Genomic DNA, 20,096 nt, shown 5'->3' with positions numbered 1-20,096 from the left:
GTAATCATAGAAATGTGATGGAAGGGATATCAGAAATGTGATGGAAGGGATATCAAGAAGTCAGCAAATGCAGCCCCCTGCATTGAGGCAGGACCAAATAAACCTAGACCATCCTTGACAGAGGTGTGTCCAACCTGTTCTTAAATATCTCCAGCTTTGGGGATTCCACAACCTCCTCTGGAAGCTTATACAGAGATTAACTTCCCTTCTAGTTAGAAAGTTTTTTCTAGTATCTAAGCTAAGTCTTCCTTGCTGCAGATTAAGCTCATTACTTTTTGTCCTACCTTCAATGGACATGAAGAACAACTGATCACAGTCCTCTTTACAACAGCCCTTAATGTATTTGAAGACTGTACCAGGTCCCAACTCAGTCTTCTTTTCTGAAGAGTAAACATGACCAGCTTATTTTTTTTTAAATTTTCCTCATAGGTCAGGTTTTCTAAGCCTTTTATCATTTTTGCTGCTCTCCTATGGACACTCAATTTTATCCCATAAAATAAAAGGATTCAATTCCACAGCCTCTTAAATAAATGCAACTGTGCTGGTAAGAGTGGGGTATTGGGAAGTGTTCAAAGGGGGATGACAGTTTGCCCAAAGTGGTTTTCATTTCCCCAGCTACTGTGCAGTGTGTTGGGTGTCAGCCACCAACTGCTCTCTAACAGAAAGGTGACTGCATTTCATGTACTGTGTGTATCTGTTTGAGTAGGGCAATACATACATGTAAAATGTTATTGCTTCCTGTTATCTAAAGCAGTATTTACCCTACTATTATTGGAAAAAAGCCAATAATTCTGCTGTCAGCATAAGTGTTATTTAAATTATGTTTTAAAAGATGATGTATGTAAAGTACTCATCGTTCAGCAAAATGACATTAAGAAAAAACGAATGTTATCAAAGACTGAGCTAGATGTAGACCAGTCACAATTTTGTTTGAAAAATGGCAACTACGTACCTAAAACATCTGCTGGGCTTAAGTACCACAGAAGCCCTTTGTAGTAACAATGGGCTGAACGTATACCGAGTCTATAAATTTCCTCACCTTCATGTGTCATTGTCTTCAGATTAAATTATACATTTGTTTTTGTACTTTTTGAAGAAAAAATCGACTAGGGAAGAGCGGAGACTAAAAATCTTAACTACTATTCATAAGGATGTTCAATACACACTCCCTCATAAAATTCTAAAGAAGTTTCCAAATAGATATTTGCACTACAGCCATTTTAGCCTACTGGATAGTTCATTATAAATCCTGGTGGCTACACATTAATAGTGGCTACTTTTCAAAATATTTTTTTCTGCAGAATACCAAAGCAATTAGATCATATATGGATTAGCTGCAAAAACAAAAGCTATTTTGAGCACTGAGTTACAAAAGCATCTTTATTAAACCAGCAAAAAGACTTTTTTCTTTAAACATTCACATAAAAGCTTACTGAACTCATAAAATGCAAGCCAAAGTTTTCTTGGGCTCAAAGGCTTAACAAACCAAGGGTATATCTACACTGCAATAAAATACATGTGGCTGGCCTACATCTGCTGACTCAGGCTGTGGGGCTATAAAAGTGCAGTGTAGACATTAGGGCTCGGGTTAGAGCCCAGGCTCTGTGACCCTGCAAGGTGGGAGGGTCCCAAAGCCAGGGTGTATGAAGGAACAGGGACAGAAACCCAGTGAGGGGGATGGAAATACAAATTATAGAGCACACTCCTCTCCAGAACCTGGAATTGAACTAGGATTCCCACATTTCAGCACTCTTCTGCTGACAACAAAGAGCTGCAAAGTCCACTGACAAAAGTGTGTCTCATCCACCTTTAGTGGCTTGTCCACACAGAGGATAGCAACCTACTAGTGCTACCAGTTACTCAATTAATTCAGGTGATAGAAGTCTGTGCTGTAGTTCTAGAGGTCCCAACCCTATTAATGACTTATGTATGTGAGGGTCAACGTGGTTCAATGTGTCTTTTTTTTCCCATTTTGCTTTTCTAAAAACCTAGGGAATTATATTAAAAGAATGCTAAGGTTGCATAGCCTAGCACTCAAGTTAGAAAGTGTCAGAATTAAGGTTGCATATGCATTCTTTAAATATATGATCTTATTTTTATCCACAGAATCCCTGCCTCATTCAGAGCACAGGATGGACTATAGTCACGGAATGGATAGTTATTAAATATTTCTTTTAATCTTTATCATACATGTGGCTCCAGGCCTTGTTTACAGCACATCCTGAACAGAATACAAAATTATTAGTTTCCTCATCAACTTTTCCATGCTGCTCTCACTGTAGTATCTGAGTGCTTCACAAACGAATTAATTTATCTTTACAACAGCCCTGTGAGGCAAAGTGATAGTTATCTCCATTTTATAGATGGGGAACTGAGGCACACAGTGATTAAGAGACTGCCCATCCAAAATTAGACAACACTTTTGACAATTTGAGATATCTAGGACCTGATTTTTCAGAGCATTTTTACTACTCCGTGTTCAAATCACAGGTCTAATTGAACAGCTGCAATCGTGAGAGCTCAGCACTTTGACCCACGTGTCTCAGCTGAGTTATTTTAATAAATGAGGAACACACAATTAGTGGCCTATTGTGAAAAGTTTGTTTTAAAGAGATTTGCCCAGCATCACATAGAAATTGTGGCAGAAGCAGCGGTAGAATCCAATTCCCCAGGGCAGCATTCAGCTGTCTTACCATGAGATCATCCTCGCTCTTCCTGCAATCCTCTGCATCATATGATACACAACTTCCAGTTCTGCAACAAATGAGGCAGGGGTCCTACAGACAACAGTCTCTTTCACTACACAACTCTGGTTCCTTTCAGGAGCACCATCAATCCTGAACACTGAGGAAAAAATTATGTGATCACATATTTAAAGACTGTATCACAATGCATATGCACAAGGGGAATGAATTAAGGTTTTAATTCTGGCATTTCCTAACTTTTCAGTATTTCACAACCGTAACGTTCTATTAAAAGTGTTTTTGTATGTAATTACATAAAATATATTGTTTGTGTTAAAGTAGCACTTAGATGACTCGCTCAAGATTGGCCTCACTCTGTTAGATGCTGTATTTACAGATAGTACAAGACAGTCTTTCCCCTCCAAGTATCTTACAATCTAAATAGACAAGACAGACAAAAGTATGGGGGAAAATGAAGCATCGTTATTGTCATGTTACAGAGGAGAAATTGAGACTTAGAGAGATTAAAATGATTTGCCCGGGTCTCTGGTAGACCATGAAACTGAACATCAATTTTCTAAGTCTCAGGCCAGTCTATTAACCACAAGACCATTTTTCCTCCCTAGTTATGTAGAGATTTTTGGAATAGTTTGTACAAAAAAAACTACACAAAACAAAGTATGTGTTGTACAGGAGCCCCAACTGTTATAGACTCAATGGACACTTCTATAATTATGTGCAGTCTTCTGGCAAAGCACAACCTTGAGTCCAGAAGTTGACAGTTACCGGTATATTTCTGGCTTCGCCATAGACATGCTATGTGACTTTGGGCAAGTCATTTATCCTCTCTGTGCCTCAGTTTTCTTTGACTTGAGAGACAAGTTAACGTTCCCCTATCTCTGATATTCACGGGTACATCGTACAGGCTTAAATCATTAATTTTTGTGAGGTACCAGCACCCCAGTAATGACACCTCAGAAATGCCTGTAAACAAAGCACTATCTATGTAGCAGTAACAGTAGTAAAAAGCAAGACAACATTATTTTTAGTTTTTTAAACTGGAAAAAAATACAGAATCAGATTTTCAGATGATTTTTTTTTTTTTTTAAGTTTTAGGTGCCTGATTCAAACCTACTCTTAGGCTAGGTCTACACTAGCCGCCTGAATCGGCGGGTAGAAATCGATCTCTCAGGGATCGAATTATCGCCTCTCATCGGGACGCGACAATCGATCCCCGAATCGACGCTCTTACTCCACCAGTGGAGGTGGGAGTAAGCGCCGTCGACGGGGAGCCGCGGAGGTCGATTTTGCCGCCGTCCTCACAGCGGGGTAAGTCGGCTGCGATACGTCGAATTCAGCTACGCTATTCGCGTAGCTGAATTTGCATATCTTAAATCGACCCCTCCCCGTAGTGAAGACCTGCCCTGAGTCATGCTTTGTAAGCCTGGCACAGCAGCTGATTTACAAAATATCTCGAAATGTGTGCCAAAATACTGGTAAGAAAGATCAACCTGTTAATCGGCAATCTACACTGGCACCTTTCATTACTGAAAAATAGTTTCTAATTTTAACCATACTGAAAGAACCCTCTACTTTCATTACTTAACAGAACACTTGTTCAACTCCGTTGAAGTCAGTGGAAGAACAGATCCAGCTTTCCAATAAACTTCTGTTCACTGTTTAGATTACAGTAGAACCTATCTTAATTTCACATTATGTTCAGATTTTCTTAGCAGACACAAAAATGTTAAAAGCCTAACAGGGCTGTTAAGCTTTAGAGACTGAACAATCATCTGCTTCAAGTGGAAAATATTTAATGGTGAAGGGAAAATACAAGAAATAACTAAAATTCATACTCTTAAAATAGAATTTTAAAGAAGCTGGCCCATAGTTTTGTAACCAAATTGTGCTCTACCATCTTTTTGTTCCGTGTTTATACATCTTCTAGTTCAACGTGGGCCTAGTCCATGACTGGCACTCTTAGGCACTACCAGAATACAAATAATAAACAACCAGCTTTAATTACAAACAAACAAAACAAACACCTCACTATTGTGACATTCAATAAATATCCAAGAAAGCAAAAGCAGGAAAGTGAGTGTTTTGCTCTATATCCTCACAGCCATTTGACAACAAATACCAAGTGTAATCAACCCTGCTAAGAGTGAGTCTCTAATGTAATTGCACTTCTGGGAATATATTAGTGAGAAATGTTTGTTATATTTGTGGAACATCTGGCTAATCTGGTCTGTCCCATGAAAATAGACAGGGTAGCTGCATAGAGTGGTCCCTTCACTGGTCAATTGACCAATTCTTCCCTTTATAATTCTGTTGTATTAAGTAAGATATGTATAGTATTCAAAAGATGAAAAGGAAGAAATAGGTAAGAAAATGTAACCTTTAAGATGCTTAGGAAATGAAGTATAATACCTAATGATTTTAATCTTTGTGCCTACCTACTGCAGAAAACAATGTGTTTTCTTCTTGTTTTTTCTTAGTTGATGTTTCTTAGTTAGAGGCATGATATCGCATCAGACTACTCATAAAACTAAAAAAAAAAAATATAGACAACTTCTGTTTATGAATTGTTCCTCTAGTTTAACCTATAGGTAGCATAGACTGATAGCTTTAACCTGGGCATGCATTTGGATTTTATGTTTGGAACTACTGAATATTTTTGGTAGTATAATTATCCTGTCATTCTGAGACCTGAGAACATACAACTTGTCTCAGACTTTAGTCAATCATCGCCAAGGCTGGAGTTAACAGCTTCAAGTTAAACAGTCAAGAGCCTAGGTTTGAAAATATCTTTGAGACCTTTTGCCAAAACAGTCAATATGGCACTAAAAAAATTTCACCACATTAGGATATATTCAACACAGCCATAAAGAAATGAGAAAATTAACGCTGTGAAAAAAAATTATACAAAGCAGGCATATGCAATGTGTTCCACTGGGACTGTTCCGATTTAATAGATTCATGCTCGTTCACCCATTCGGCATAAAAAAATCTTTTGTCAGTATTGTATAATCATGAAAGCAAGTGACCAGATGATCTTATTCTCACATAATTATTTGTGAAATAATGTTTCCAATGTCCTGTCTTCTTGCTAAATTTTCTTACCTCTGTAAAAGTCAGATTAGTACAGCACTTTATAAATAGACAGTGAAAAAGCAACAAAAACCAACCACCTCAATGCCCATAAAATGAAAGAAACCTGTGCTTTACCACAGAATACTTTAGGGACACAACTAGTCTGCAAGTGGTAGTCAAATGTCTTTACTTAAAACACTGAGTAAACGAAATTCACCTCACCTGAAGAAAAAGCCATATTTCACTGGATATCTTATCTCTGGATTTAATATCAACAGATGCTATTTCATTCTCTCAAACCATGCAATAATCAACCAACTTTTAAAACACAAGAACATATTAAACCAACTATTTAAAGCTTTATCCCATACTATGAAAAGTCTAGTATTAACAAAAAGGAGATTATTTTCAAGGCTTTAAGAGGCAAAAGAAATGTTAAATTCTTGGTCATGGTTGCTCACTCTCCAAAGTGGCTTGGGATGTAAGTGCAATAGACATAGCACATTTGGAGAACAGATAGTGTTAGGGGATGTTTAATAGTGACTCCTGTAAGGAGGTCTGAAGTTAAAGCTTTCAGATAGCTTCTGAAGTTCAAGTAGAGTACATAAAACTTGCAATAGGGAAGGGAGAAGTCAGGTAGGTCCATTCATTAGGCGTGGGGAGAGATGATAAAACTATTGCTACCGATGATTTTAAGATGCTGACAATCTACCTACCAAATGAAGTACATGATGCCCTCCCTAAAATACAGTAAAGATTTCCTAACCTTATTCTGTTAAAAAATTATGCTTTTGTTGAAATTGAAAATATTCATTGAGTTTCATCTTAGACTCCATAAATTTCTTCTTTTGGCAGAAGAATTGAATCAATTGGCCATAACTTATTACATCATACATATATGTTTGATTCATTTAGAAGTTCTACTCATTAAAAAAGACACTGTAAACAGTCTCTACAATTAAAATATGTAATATTTCTACTTTATAAAATTCCAGTAAAAACAACAATTTTAAGCAGAGATTTCCTGCAATGTTTGCAAACAGTGACAAAGCAACACTAAACCTGAAAAGTGAAACTGACTAAACAAAAGTGAAACTGACTACATTTGCTTCATTATTTAAAATGAGAGAAATGGAAAAAATACAAATAATGAAAAGTAAACTGATTTTTAAAATTCCTTAATTTCTATAACCTAAGATGATAATAAATATATGTACTATATATATGAAGTATCAGAGGGGTAGCCATGTTAGTCTGAATCTGTAAAAAGCAACAGAGGGTCCTGTAGCACCTTTGAGACTAACAGAAGTACTGGGAGCATAAGCTTTCGTGGGTAAGAACCTCACTTCTTCAGATGCAAGTCTGAAGTCTTGCATCTGAAGAAGTGAGGTTCTTACCTACGAAAGCTTATGCTCCCAGTACTTCTGTTAGTCTCAAAGGTGCCACAGGACCCTCTGTTGCTATATATATGAAGTTTATAGCCTCTCTAATCAATTTTAACTATAACAAAAAGTCCTTAAGGAAAGCTTGTAAAAAATCCTTTTACAAATTTGGGCTTATTCTATACCGAGATTTTCCTTCTAAAGGTTCTTTGCTTAATTTAATGAAAGACTCACTTAATTGTAGAAGACTAGAAACTCTGATGATAATGCTAGCGTGCACAGCCCTGAATTGGCGGGAGAAGCTCTCCCACGGACATAGCTACCACCACTGGTTTTATTATGTCAACAGTCAGCATAACGCAGCTACACAAGCACTCTTACAGCAGCACAGCTGTACCAGTAAAGCTGTGACTCTGTAAGCTTGTAAGTGTAGACAAGGCCTTTGACTGTAAACTCTTTGTGGCAAGAAACCATGTCTTCCTCTGTGTTTGCAAAGTTCCTAGTCTATATTGGGCATTTCTGCAATCTGTAGAATGGCCACGTACTGTCCATGCACAAAATAAACAAAATACAAGAACTGAAAAAGTGCCCTCCCACCCTCTCTCTAAATTGTCTCTATTACAGTAATCTTAGACATTACATCTAAACACTAGCGTGGAAAATATTTTTCAGATAGAAACTTTGTTTTTCAAGGTGTGTTCCTTTAATTTTCCATTTGAAATTGTTCCCAAGTTTCCTGGAAATTTTGCTTTCTTAGGTAGGAGCTTCTTACCTCTCAGATTTCTGGGATGTATCTGTTTTGTCCGAGGCATTTTGCTCTAATCAGAGGCCACTTTCTCCTCTCCAAAATAGCAAGTAGAGCAAGCAGAGGAAAGGGAGCTCCATAAATCTTGCCAAAGGGGTCAATTAATCCATGTGCTAAAAAAAGGGGGAGAAAAAAAAGTTTTTTTTAAGAGACATATAGTGTTAATATGAAAACAGATATATCCTCTCTACCCTCTTTTTACCCTAAAGCTGCTATACAAATTAATAAAGCATAGTTAATGATCCTTTGTACCTGTATAGCATCTTTCATCCCAAGAAACTCAAACTTTCTTTTATCACTATTGTTAGCAAAAACAGATTTCCAGGGTTACAAAGGAGGTCATCGATGGACTAAGAAATAAAGCATTGCTTGTACCATTTCCCAGTTTCTTCTCTAACTTCCAAAAACATGCACTTTTCCCCACAAAAATACTCAACCTCAGGCTTTGAGATCTTGACCCATGGTGAAAGGAAGTTAACAGAAATATGCTGTACTAGAGATCCTCTCATATACACTTCCCATTCCTTCCCCTCCATGACACTAGGCATCTGCAAGAGCCTGCAGTTGTGACAAAATCAGGAGAAATTTTGCTGATGGCTTCACTGCAACATTTCTTTGTAACATGGAAAACAAAATCAGGCCCCAATCTTGCATGTGGATAGACTCCTGAACCAACTTGAAGCAAATCAATAGGGCTCTGGATGGATCTAGCTGTCCACCCACACAGAAGCTGCTGCAACATCAGGGCCTAAGTGTATAAGGCCAATATCTGAAACAGACCAAGGTAAAGTGACACTCTTCTAATATTCTTCAACTAAGTTTTCCATATATTTGAAGGGACACAAATAAGTATTTTAGTCACAAGAGCTAGATTCCCTCCCACCCCACAAGTTCTACAAAGCTTAATACATGGAAATGTTCTCATGATTTTTTATTTGTATTTAAACAGTATTTTGCTTGGATTTAAATCGCTCTGCAGTGTTTACAACACTAAAACTCCTGCTCCTGTATGAGACCTGCTTATTGAAATTGACCAGTATACTTCCACTATCCAAGCTAAACAGAATGAAAAGATAATACATATAAATATAGCGTTAATTTTAAAATGTAACGTCTACGGTACTAATACCACCACAGGTAAGGATTTTTTAATTACTTGTCATTGCGCCTTTAATTGGACTAGGTAGCAAGTGAAACTGCTTGAGTGGGAAAGGGGAGATAAAGACCATCCTCACACACCTTATCTTCAAGGTGTAACAAAGATATTGTATTTTGTTTCCAATTCTTTGTTTGTAAAAGGACATCATAAACCTGAAATAATTTAAGTCAATTAAAAAGTGTATATGTTTCAGTTACTACACCTGCCCCTGAAGCTTACAGATTGTTTTGTATTTACAATGACGTTTCTATTAATTGTAAATGTTTTTCTCTTATCTGTTGTTGTGTGAAAGACTCAAACAAAAGAGGGAACTGACTACACATATGAAAACTGGAAAATAGATTTTTTCACTAATTTCTTTCAGTTATAATAATAAATTATGTTAAAAAAATCCCACGCAGTTGTGTGATGTTTAAGTTGCTCATCCTTTAAAAGATCTTTGATATAATTATGAATACATTATAAATGAAATTTAACATCAAAATGTTCAAGTTTTGGTGAATGAAGGTAGGCACCTACATCTGTAGCCAAATTTTAAAAGGTGCTGAGCATCTCTGAATCCCGATAATAATAAACTCCAGTGAGAGCTACGGGTAATCACCTGGCACCTTTGGAAAAAGATATACCGCTTAAGTGCTTAAAGTTAAGCATCCAAGTAAGTTTCAAAATGTTGACATATCTTTGAACAGGGCTTCTTAGAACATTTCCTAGAGTTTAGTTGCAACACAAGTGACATTACATAATATTTAAAACTGTATACTTCAGTTGCCCACCAGCAATAAAATAATAAGATTTTTTTGTTGGGGGGTGGAGGAGACGGGAAATCAGGCGGTAGCAAGGGTACAGGTAGAAATCTTTTAAAAGCTAAAGAAATCTGAAATCTCCTTTTTCCGCCTCAGTTATCTGTCCTAAAAACATGGCCATATCATGATCACCAGCAAAGCGGGTTAGAGGCAAGGATTAAAAAAAAAGAAGAAAGATTAAAATAAAACCCAGAGAGAAAAGCACGAAATGATGAGAAGTGCGAACACAAGTTGCAAAGAGGAAAAACATGAATGAATAAAGAAGGAGGAGCCTGGGAAAACCCCTCTGCAACGCTGCACCGAACAAAGCGCTGCACACATCCATCCACATGCCAGGAAGGGGGAGAGCGACCGGGACCGACCCAGGGAAGAGGCGTGAGGGGGACAAGGAAACAGATAGGACGGGCTGGGGGAGGGGGGGAATCACCGGGATGCCTGCCTACTCCCTGCCACAACCCAGCAAAGCCTGCCCGGGGGCGCCTCACACACACAGCCCGGCTGGGAAACAAACACATGCGGCTGGAATAGGAGTAAAGGCGGGTTTCGCATAAACCGCAGCCCCCCGGCAGGGAGATGGGGGTGGGGGAAGACGGCAGCTGGAGCCTGGCCTGCTGGTCCCTGCCTCCCGCCCGCCCCGATCTCCCTACCGTGGCGTGCCTGGGCGCCGCCGCGGCTCGCACGGGGCTCAGACAGGCGGAGGGGGCGGCTCCCCGGGCCGCGCCGGGCGCATGGGACCCGCTCTGGGGCTTCACCGCAGCGCCAGACTGTGCCCCCGCTGCCGGCCTGCTCCGGGGGGCGGCTGGAGCCGGCCCTGCTGCCGCTGCTGATGGCGGCGGCTCCGGAGTAAGGGGGCACCAGCGGCGGAGGCAGCAGCTAGGAAACACGGCGCCTGGGAGCCTCCTTCACTTGACAACCTCGGACAAACATAACCCGGGGCTGGCCCCCTCCCCCGCCTGAGCAGCCGTGCAAAACGCCCCCAGCCCGCCCATCTGTGCCGCCTCCCAGCCCCCCAACACTCCAGCATCTGTACCGCCCCAAACACCCCCCGCACCGAGCTCCCCCAAACCCCCTGCCCCTCCAACACCCACCGCTCCAGCATCTATATCACCCCAAACACCCCCCGCACCGAGCTCCCCCAAACCCCCTGCCCCTCCAACACCCACCGCTCCAGCATCTATATCACCCCAAACACCCCCCCGCACCGAGCCCCCACCGCTCCAGCATCTGTACCGCCCCAAACACCACGCGCCCCCCAACACCCACCGCTCCAGCATCTGTACCGCCCCAAAGACCCCCCGCACCGAGCGCCCCTAAACCCCCTGCCCCTCCAACACCCACCGCTCCAGCATCTGTTCCACCCCAAACACCCCCCAACATACACCGCTCCAGCATCTGTACCGCCCCGAGACCCCCCAAAACCCCGCCCCTCCAACACCCACCGCTCTAGTATCCGTGCCGCCCCGAGCCCCCCAAAAACAGCCCCGGCCCCCGCCTCCATCATGCCGCCCCCAAACAGCCCCGGCCCGCCCAAACACCCACCGCTCCAGCATCGGTGACGCCCCCCGCACCCACCCAGGCCCCAGCAGGGCGCCCCCGCTGGGCGCTGTCTGTCTGTCTGACACTAGTCCCGCCCCGGCGCGCAGGCAGCAGCGGGGGATGCTCCATGCACGGGGCGGGCTGGGCAGAGCCGCTCATGACCCGGGCAGGGGCCAGCGGGCCGGGCTGCAGCGGGAGGCGTCCCTGGGGCCGGGCTGTGGGGAGGGGGCAGCGGGTAGGCGGGCCCCGCTGGGCCAGGCGGGCCGCTGACGGCGCAGCCATTGGGGGCTCCCCGGCCGGTCACTCACGGGGCTAGCTGGGAGGCGCGCAGCGGCGGCGGCAGCTCCGGGTCTGCGGGGAGGAGAGCGGGGGGGGAGGGGGTGTTTTACCTTCTCTCACTTTCTATTGCAGGAAGCGGCCCGGTCCAGTGACGTCATCGGGTCTCCCGGTCCCGCCCTCTTCCCCGTCTGCATGGGAGGGGGAGGGGTCACTGAGGGGGTTTCCTCACAGGCTGGTGGGAAGGGACAGAAGTGAAACTAGATACGCACCCAGGCTAACATAAAAAAAAAAAAAAACCCAGCCAGCAAGGATTCCCTCTCCCCCAGCCCATCCACACTGCCCCCCACCATCCCTACCCTGGAAACGTGACACCGTGCCAAAGTGCCCAGTGCCACACTGGGCCTGGAAGTGCCATGTCACATAAAGCCATGTTAACAGAATAAATAGACTGCCCAGCACTACAATGGAGCCAGGCAGCATTGTGTCAAACACAGCGTCACTGCGCCAGACTTCACAAAAGTGTGTCAGACTTTTGGGAGCGCGTTAGATGATGTAGCACCATGCCAGCCCATGCAACACCATGTTAGAACATGTCAGATGGTGCAGCACCATGTGAAGTTGGATCAGTAGTTGTGACATGACATCGTATTTGGTTAATTGGTAGCACTGGAGACATTTTCAGCCATGAAGCAGTTAATCCCAAACAGCGGCAGCAACCGCAAGCAGCTGTTAAAGTCTTATTAAAGAGAATTCTATTTTTCCTAGGAGACATGACCAGAAAGTCAGGACTTGATTAAGAACCTAAAGAAAAGTTATTACAAAGCTATTTGCATTCTTACACCCCAACATGAGGGGCTGCTGTTACAATGCAATGCAGTGGGCACGCAGGTGTGTGTCGCACTCCCCCCTACAGCGGCCCATCCCTCCAGCACAGACACAGAGAAGACACACAAATACGCACACACACTCCCATGTATGCACATAACTGGGGCTGCTGCTGACGCGGAGATCCCGGAGGTTCCTCCTAGCTGCCACTGGCAGGTCACACATGCTGTGTCCTCCTTCCTCTGCTCTCTCTGGGTTTTCCCGTTCGCTAGCAGCTACGTTTAATCCCCTCCTCCTTCCCATTGCAACATACCAATAAAACCTCCCCATGCTGAGGACAGCCGACCATCCAACCCTCCCCATACAATTTTCCCCAACGAGATTAAAAGAAACAACTCACCCAATGTCCAAACTCTTTGCACATTCTTTCCAAGTTAACTTTTAAAATAAAGCGACAAAAGCTGAAAGCAAAAAACCACCTCTGCTGGAAGTGGGCGTGAGAGGAAATAACGAGGAGGAGGCGCCTAATGCTCTGCCGCTGCTCCCCTTTTTTGGCCCTTGCCTAGGGTTTTGCTGTTCTAGCTGTACTGCGCTGATTGGTTTACTACATCAGCTGTTTATATAGATTTTGCGTGTGGGTCATCTTGAATGGGGAAGATTTGTGGTGAGGGATTCCTCCTCTTGTTGAAGGGAAGTAAAGGGGGTGGTGGATCGCTGGTTAAAAAAACAAACAAACAAAAAACCCCTTGCCTTTTGTTAAAAAGCAGACATCTTTTTTATTATTATTTAAAATGCATTATCCTAACACCTGGATATTTGACGTTTCTGTTGCCACTGGAGTTTTACACGAGATTCTCCTTTATATTTCATTTGGATCCAGCCCATTTTTTTAACAGAACAAACCTAATTAACTGACCTCCCATTAAGTCTATCTTATATTGCCTCATTGTTTACTTGTGTTTCCTCAGCTATCTATCTAGATCCATCTGTTGTCTCTTGTCTTATACTTAGACTCTCTGGGGCAGGAGCTGCCTTTGTGCTATAAATTTGTACAGTGTCATCAACACAGGATTCCAGTCTGTGGCTGGGGCTCTCCCTCTATGGTACTTATATAGCCTCTATTACCATAGTATCTGAACACCTCAATTTTTTAAAGGTATATATCATCACAACATCCCTGCAAAGCTGGGAAGTATTATTATCCTCATTTTATAAAGGGAGAACTGAGGCAGAGCGATACAGAGTGACTTGTCCAACAACACACACAGAGTTAAACCCAGGACTCATGAGTCTCAGGCTAGCACCCTAACCATTGGACCAGTCTTCCTTTCTAGGACTCTGGGGTGCTACTGGAATACAAATAATATCACACTCTTGACAGCAATGTGTGACATACAATGCACACTTACTTAAATTCACTACCATTGAGAAAAAGATGGGAATGTTTTGGGGTTATAGTTTGCAAGATCATCACTTCGGCATCCATAGGTATGCATACACTTAAACCGCTACAACAGACACTACCTGCACTGATAGGAAAACCCCTTCTGCATCTCTCACAGGTGTAAAAAAATCCACCTCCCTGAGAGAGAATTCTTCAGTTAACTTTGCACTGTCTGCAAGGTTGGCATAGCTACATTTCCCAAGGTTATGGATTTTTCACACTCCTGAGAGATGTAGCTATGGCAATGTAAGTTCCCAGAGTAGACCAGCCCCATGTCTATGGGTGAAGCAGTGTTGTCAACCTACATCAGTCTGAATGAGGAGCTCTTGAAAAGCCCACTTTCCCACGGTGAATATAAAACTTTCTTGGTGACAGCAGGCATTAATGCATCAGTAACTGAAGAATTTAAGCTTTTATGGAAAAAAATGTTTCTCATCCTTAGGGTGCAAGTATTATTTTTCAAATGTGAACCAATGAAGTGCTACATTCCAGAGTCTGCAGACAGACAGTTCTATTGTCTCTGTTGTGCTCATAATTTCCCAAGCAGCAGAATGAAACTGACAACTGGGAATACACCCAGAGAATAGACATAAGGATTACAAGAATAGTGTCATTTTCACATTGTTGCTTGTTGAATCAATAGCAGCAGAAGCAATGGAATATTCACAAGGCAGGAGAAGACTAAAGTAGCAGACATCCCACCTTCCAACCTACCAGCCCTTCTGCAACTTGGAGGCTGGGGTGAGACTTGAAAGTTATCAGATACCTACAATTAGATGTTGATTTTAAAATGGAGCCTTCAAGCAGTGTCTAGGGGCAGCACCATGACAGGAATCCAAGTATACTTCCAGCAGAAAGGGGTGAAGCAAGCTTCTTAGCAGGGATTTGCCTCTAGATCTTGCTGGTGAGGTCCTTTCACATCTGTCTCTGGCTACTAAATTTAATCCTCTAGATAATAGGGGGTAGTATCATCCACTGGATATGGCACAGGCCTGAAAAGAAATCAGGAAATCTAGATTCTATTCCTTATTCTGTTATTGATATGCTGTGTGATCTTGGGCAAGTCATTTAATCTCTTTTGGCCATGATTTTTCCATCAGTAAAAAGGAAATAATATGCATATCCACCTATGTAAAGCACTTGGAGATGTCTGGATGAAAAGTGCAATGGAGTATTATTAGTAGCAGGTGTCTGGTAATCTTTTCATGCCCTGTGCATGAGGAGATTTCAAAAAATAATCAGTGAGATTTTAAATGTCTCATTGAAACACACTGCAAAATCCTTCTCACAAAAGTAAGATACTTTAAAAACTGCATCTAAAATAAATCCCATATACATGAGAGAGTCACTCTTCAAATAAGTGAGTGGGGGGAAGGGCTATTAAAGCATATTTTACTTTTGACTGTATTGCAATTTCAAAAAGGGACTAATTTTTAAAATTTCAATATCTTCCCTCTTGAGTTATACAAAGAGCATCCATACTTGGCAACAGGTGATATTGTATAAAGGTGCTTATAAATAATTACTAATTATTATTATTTATACTACTATAGCACCTACAAGTCCTAGTCCTGGAACAGGAGCTCTTTGTACTACTCCTGAATCTACCACACAGGTACATAGAAAGTTCAGAGGTGGGAGAGGCCAGGATACAGCAAAGAACTTTAAATAATTCAGCATTTACCACACCATGGTATTTGATTTTACCACAGTTCTTACTAACTATGGAAACTGTTGTGGCAAATCTAACTACCCTGGGCAGCAAATATTGATATTGTTTATATTGTCCACAATGACATATGTATTAGGCAAGCTTAGATTTATATTTCTCTCACAGACTTTAGTCACTCAAGGAGACATACTAGTGCTGACCCCTTGAATAGAACAGTCTCACTGGAGGAATGGGGTCTTAGGCTTGGTCTATATTGCACAGATAGGTCGACATAAGGCAGCTTATGTTGACCTAATTATGTCAGCCTTGGCCCACCGATGTAATTGCCCTACCAAAGCAACATCATAGCTCCACCTCCACCAGAGGCATAGGGCTTATGTCAGTGCAATTAGGGCAACATAGTGTCTCTGCAGACACTGCTACTTACATCAGCTGTTGGATGTCTTGTCAATTTCAGGGCTTCATGCTGGAGCCCTGAAATTGACAAGAAAGCTGGGCAGCTAGAGCCTGGCTACCCCCAGCTCCCCACTCCCAGCTGGCTGCCCCCATCCAGCTCCCTGTTCAGGGAGGTGAGAAGCCCAGGGGGACAGCTGAACTCCGTGTGGGGAGCTGCACGGATCTGAGAGCCCTGGCTCTCAGCTTACAACACTGCCCCTCTTCAGTCAGTAGAAGCACTCCTGGTGAGGACGCGCACCAATCAGAAGAAGGGCAGAGTGGACATCAGCCACCGCAGTAATTACTGTGTTGGCTGTAAATTAACCTAACGTAGGTAGATTTAAGTCTGTAGTGTAGACATACACTAGGCAGATGTGGAATAAACCAGAATATAATATAGTGATATGTCATTATACCTTAAATCAGTAACTGACTGTTAACCAGACACTACCCCAGAGATTCAATTAACCCTTCAAACACTGAAGATCCATTAAGTCCTTGATACCACAGTAATCACCATATATTATCCAAGTGTCTAACATGAGTACACTTGTTCTTCATGTTTTGCACTGAACGACTATTACGGTGAGTGTATTGTTTTCAGTACTCTGCCCCATCCCTACAAGAGTCCCAGTACCTACTTCTATGTTCGCTCATTCCTAAGCAAATGAAAGCCACTGGCAATAATAGTTACAAACTCAAGGATGACAGGAGAGGTCCCGGAAGACTGGAGAACGGATAACGTAGTGCCCATTTTTAAAAAGGGGGAAAAGGAGGAGCCAAGAAATTACACACCAGTCAGCCTGATTTTGATACCTGGGAAGCTGCTAGAGCAATGTATAAAACATTCAATTTGCGAATACCTGGAGGATGAAGGGGTAAATTACTAGCAGCCAGCATGGATTTACCAAGAACAAATCATGCCAACCCAGCTTGATTTCCTTCTTTGACAGGGTAACTGATTTGGAGGATGGGGGAATGCAATGGACATAAAATACCTTGACTTCAGCAAGGCTTTTGACACAGATCCACAGGACATTCTGATAAGTAAGCTGGAGAATTGCGGGCTCAACAGAAGTACCATTAAGTGGATACATTATTGCGTAAACAACCACAAACAAAGAGTAACTATTAATGGAATGAGGTCAGAGTGGAGAGAGGTCTCAAGTGGGGTTCCACAGGGATCTGTTCTAGGTCTTGTGTTGTTTAACATCTTTACTAATGATCTGGATGTAGAAATAGAGAGAGTATACTGATCAAATCTGCAGATGACACAAAGCTAGGGAACGCTGCAAACACTTTGGAGGATAGAACTAAAATTCAGAGGGATCTTGACAAATTGTAGAAATGGGTTATAAACAACAAAATGAAATTCAACAAAGACAAAAGTAAGGTGGTACACTTAGAGAAGAAAAAACAAATATACAAATACAGAATGGGGGGAAACTGGCTTGGCAGCAGCACTGCTGAAGATCTCGGAGCTATACAAAAAAAAGCAAATGCAATTTTAGGTTGCATTAACAGAGACATAGCATGCAAGTCATGGGAGATGATAGTGCCACTCTACTTGGTGCTGGTTAGGCCTCAGCTGGATTACTGTGTCCAATTTTGGTTACCAATGTATAGAAAGGACATAGAGGCGAGCGACAAAGATGATCAAAGGGACGGAATGCAGCCATACGAGCAAAGGCTGAAGGAACTGGGTATATTTAATTTGAAAAAGAGGAGATCAAGTGGAGGACATGATAGCAGTCTTCAAACAATTGAAAGGCTGTGTCATAACTATAAAGGGAAGGGTAACAGCTGTCCTGTGTACAGTACTATAAAATCCCTCCTGGCCAGAGACTCCAGAATCCTTTTCCCTGTAAAGGGTTAAGAAGCTCAGGTAACCTGGCTGGCATCTGACCAAAGGACCAATAAGGGGACAAGATACTTTCAAATCTTGGGGGGGGGGGGGGGGGGGGGAGGCTTTTGTTTGTGCTCTTTGTTTTGGGAGTGCGTTCGCTCTCGGGACTCCCCATCTTTCTAAACAAGCCTCTCCTGTTTCAAACTTGTAAGTAAATAGCCAGGCAAGGCGTCTTAGTTTTACTTTGTTTTCTCAACTTATAAATGTACCTTTTACTTGAGTGTTTATCTTTGTTTGCTGTACTTTGAACCTAAGACTAGAGGGGAGTCCTCTGAGCTCTTCAAGTTTGATTACCCTGTAAAGTTATTTTCCATACTGATTTTACAGAGATGATTTTTACCTTTTTCTTTAATTAAAAACCTTTTTAAGAACCTGATTGATTTTTTCCCTTGTTTTAGATCCAAGGGGGTTGGATCTGTATTCACCAGGAGTTGGTGGGAGAAAGAAGGGGGGATGGTTAATTTCTCCTTGTTTTAGATCCAAGGGGGTTGGATCTGTATTCACCAGGAGTTGGTGGGAGAAAGAAGGGGGGATGGTTAATTTCTCCTTGTTTTAAGATCCCAGGGGGGTTGGATCTGTATTCACCAGGAGTTGGTGGGAGAAAGAAGGGGGGATGGTTAATTTCTCCTTGTTTTAAGATCCCAGGGGGGTTGGAACTGTATTCACCAGGAGTTGGTGGGAGGAAGGAGAGGAATGGTTAATTTCTCCTTGTTTTTAGATCCAATGGGTTTGGATCTGTATTCATCAGGGAATTGGTGAAAGGTTTCTCAAGGCTTCCCAGGGGAGGGAATCCATTGGGATGGTGGCAGCGGACCAGACCTAAGCTGGTAGTTAAGCTTAGAAGTTTTCTTGCAGGCCCCTACATTTGTACCCTAAAGTTCAAAGTGGGGATACAGCCTTGACAGGCTGCCATAAAAAAGATGGAGAAAAGTTGTTCTCTGCAGGACAAGAAGCAATGGGTTCAAACTCATCAGCAATCCCTTGATTTGAGGATGATCTCTACCAAAGGTTTACATATGAGTCCTGAGATGACTCAGGCGTCTGATCCTGGAACCACAGATGTACCCACACTGGGTGCAGGCATTTTCTGGTGGGTCAGCTGCCTGATGGGAGCAAGTTCTTTCTTTTTCCTTCCTGCTCGCTCTTCAGCTTCGAGGGCAAGGCGCTTCTCTTTGAAGCAGGCCACTGCCTGATGGAGGATTTGGCGCTATTGAGGTCAGTTGGTGGCTTGCTCCTCCCACCTTGTGATGTCCACATCAGTTTTCTTCAGATACGCTTTCACTGTGTCTTTGTAGCATTTCCTCTGACCACCATGGGATCTCTGACCATGGGGCGGGGGTTAGAGTAGAGGGCTTGTTTTGGGAGGCAAGAGTCTGGCATCCGCACACAATGTCCAGCCCAGAGGAGTTGGAGCATAAGGACCATTGCTTCAATGCTGATGACATTGGCTTTAGTAAGGATGCTGGTGTTAGTGCTGCAATCTTCCCACTTGATGTGAAGGATCTTCCGGAGGCATCGTTGGAGTCTGGAGGTACCTTTCCAGACTCTTGAGATGCTATCGATAGGTCACCCAGGTTTCACATCTATTAAGGAGTGTAGGAATAACAATTGTCTTATAGATCTGAATCTTGGTGTCTTTCCGTAGGTCGTGGCCCATGAAAATGCATCAGAGCAATTTCCCAAAGGAGGCACATGCGCACTAGCTCCTGTGCTGGATTTCACTGTCGATTTTTGCATTTTGAGAGAGTTGGCTATCAAGGTAGCAGAAGTGCTCAACTGTCTCCAAAGTCTGGCCCTCGATGGTGATTTGTGGTGGATCATGTGCAAGGCCTGAAGCAGACTGATGGAGCACTTTAGATATATTGAATATATATAATATTGAAGACTCTCAATATTAAATGAGAGTCCTAGGCTTTGATAAGCTTGTGCAAAAAACTCCAGTATGGCCTGAAGGTCGTTCTTGGTGTGCAAGAGGATGGCACAGTCATCAGCATACTGAAGATCAGTAATGGATGCCCTGAGGACTTTAGACTTAGAGTGGAGACGTTGAACATGAAAAAGCCGCCCATCCAT

The 20,096-nt window shown here is 42.6% G+C and overlaps 1 protein-coding gene across 15 annotated transcripts in view; it reads right to left on the bottom strand.

Moving 5' to 3' along the window:
• HIVEP1 (HIVEP zinc finger 1) overlaps window positions 1–20,096 on the bottom strand; it is a 240,716-nt gene that overhangs the window by 155,330 nt on the left and 65,290 nt on the right. Inside the window, exons 1-3 of one of the 15 annotated variants that reach the window (XM_065584972.1) lie at window positions 12,967–13,235; window positions 11,852–11,973; window positions 7,932–8,077 (exon numbers count right to left, since the gene is read on the bottom strand). Coding sequence is in view for 11 of the 15 variants with exons in the window: in XM_042860532.2 (XP_042716466.2) it covers window positions 7,932–7,971 (40 nt within the window). In the remaining 4 variants the exon portion in view is untranslated. The other 14 variants (XM_065584973.1, XM_065584975.1, XM_042860532.2 and 11 more) reach the window with 14 other exon arrangements.

The sequence above is a fragment of the Chrysemys picta genome, chromosome 2, assembly GCF_011386835.1.
Source record: "Chrysemys picta bellii isolate R12L10 chromosome 2, ASM1138683v2, whole genome shotgun sequence".
Classification (NCBI taxonomy): Eukaryota; Metazoa; Chordata; order Testudines; family Emydidae; genus Chrysemys; species Chrysemys picta.
This window is presented reverse-complemented; position numbering and strand designations above follow the sequence as displayed.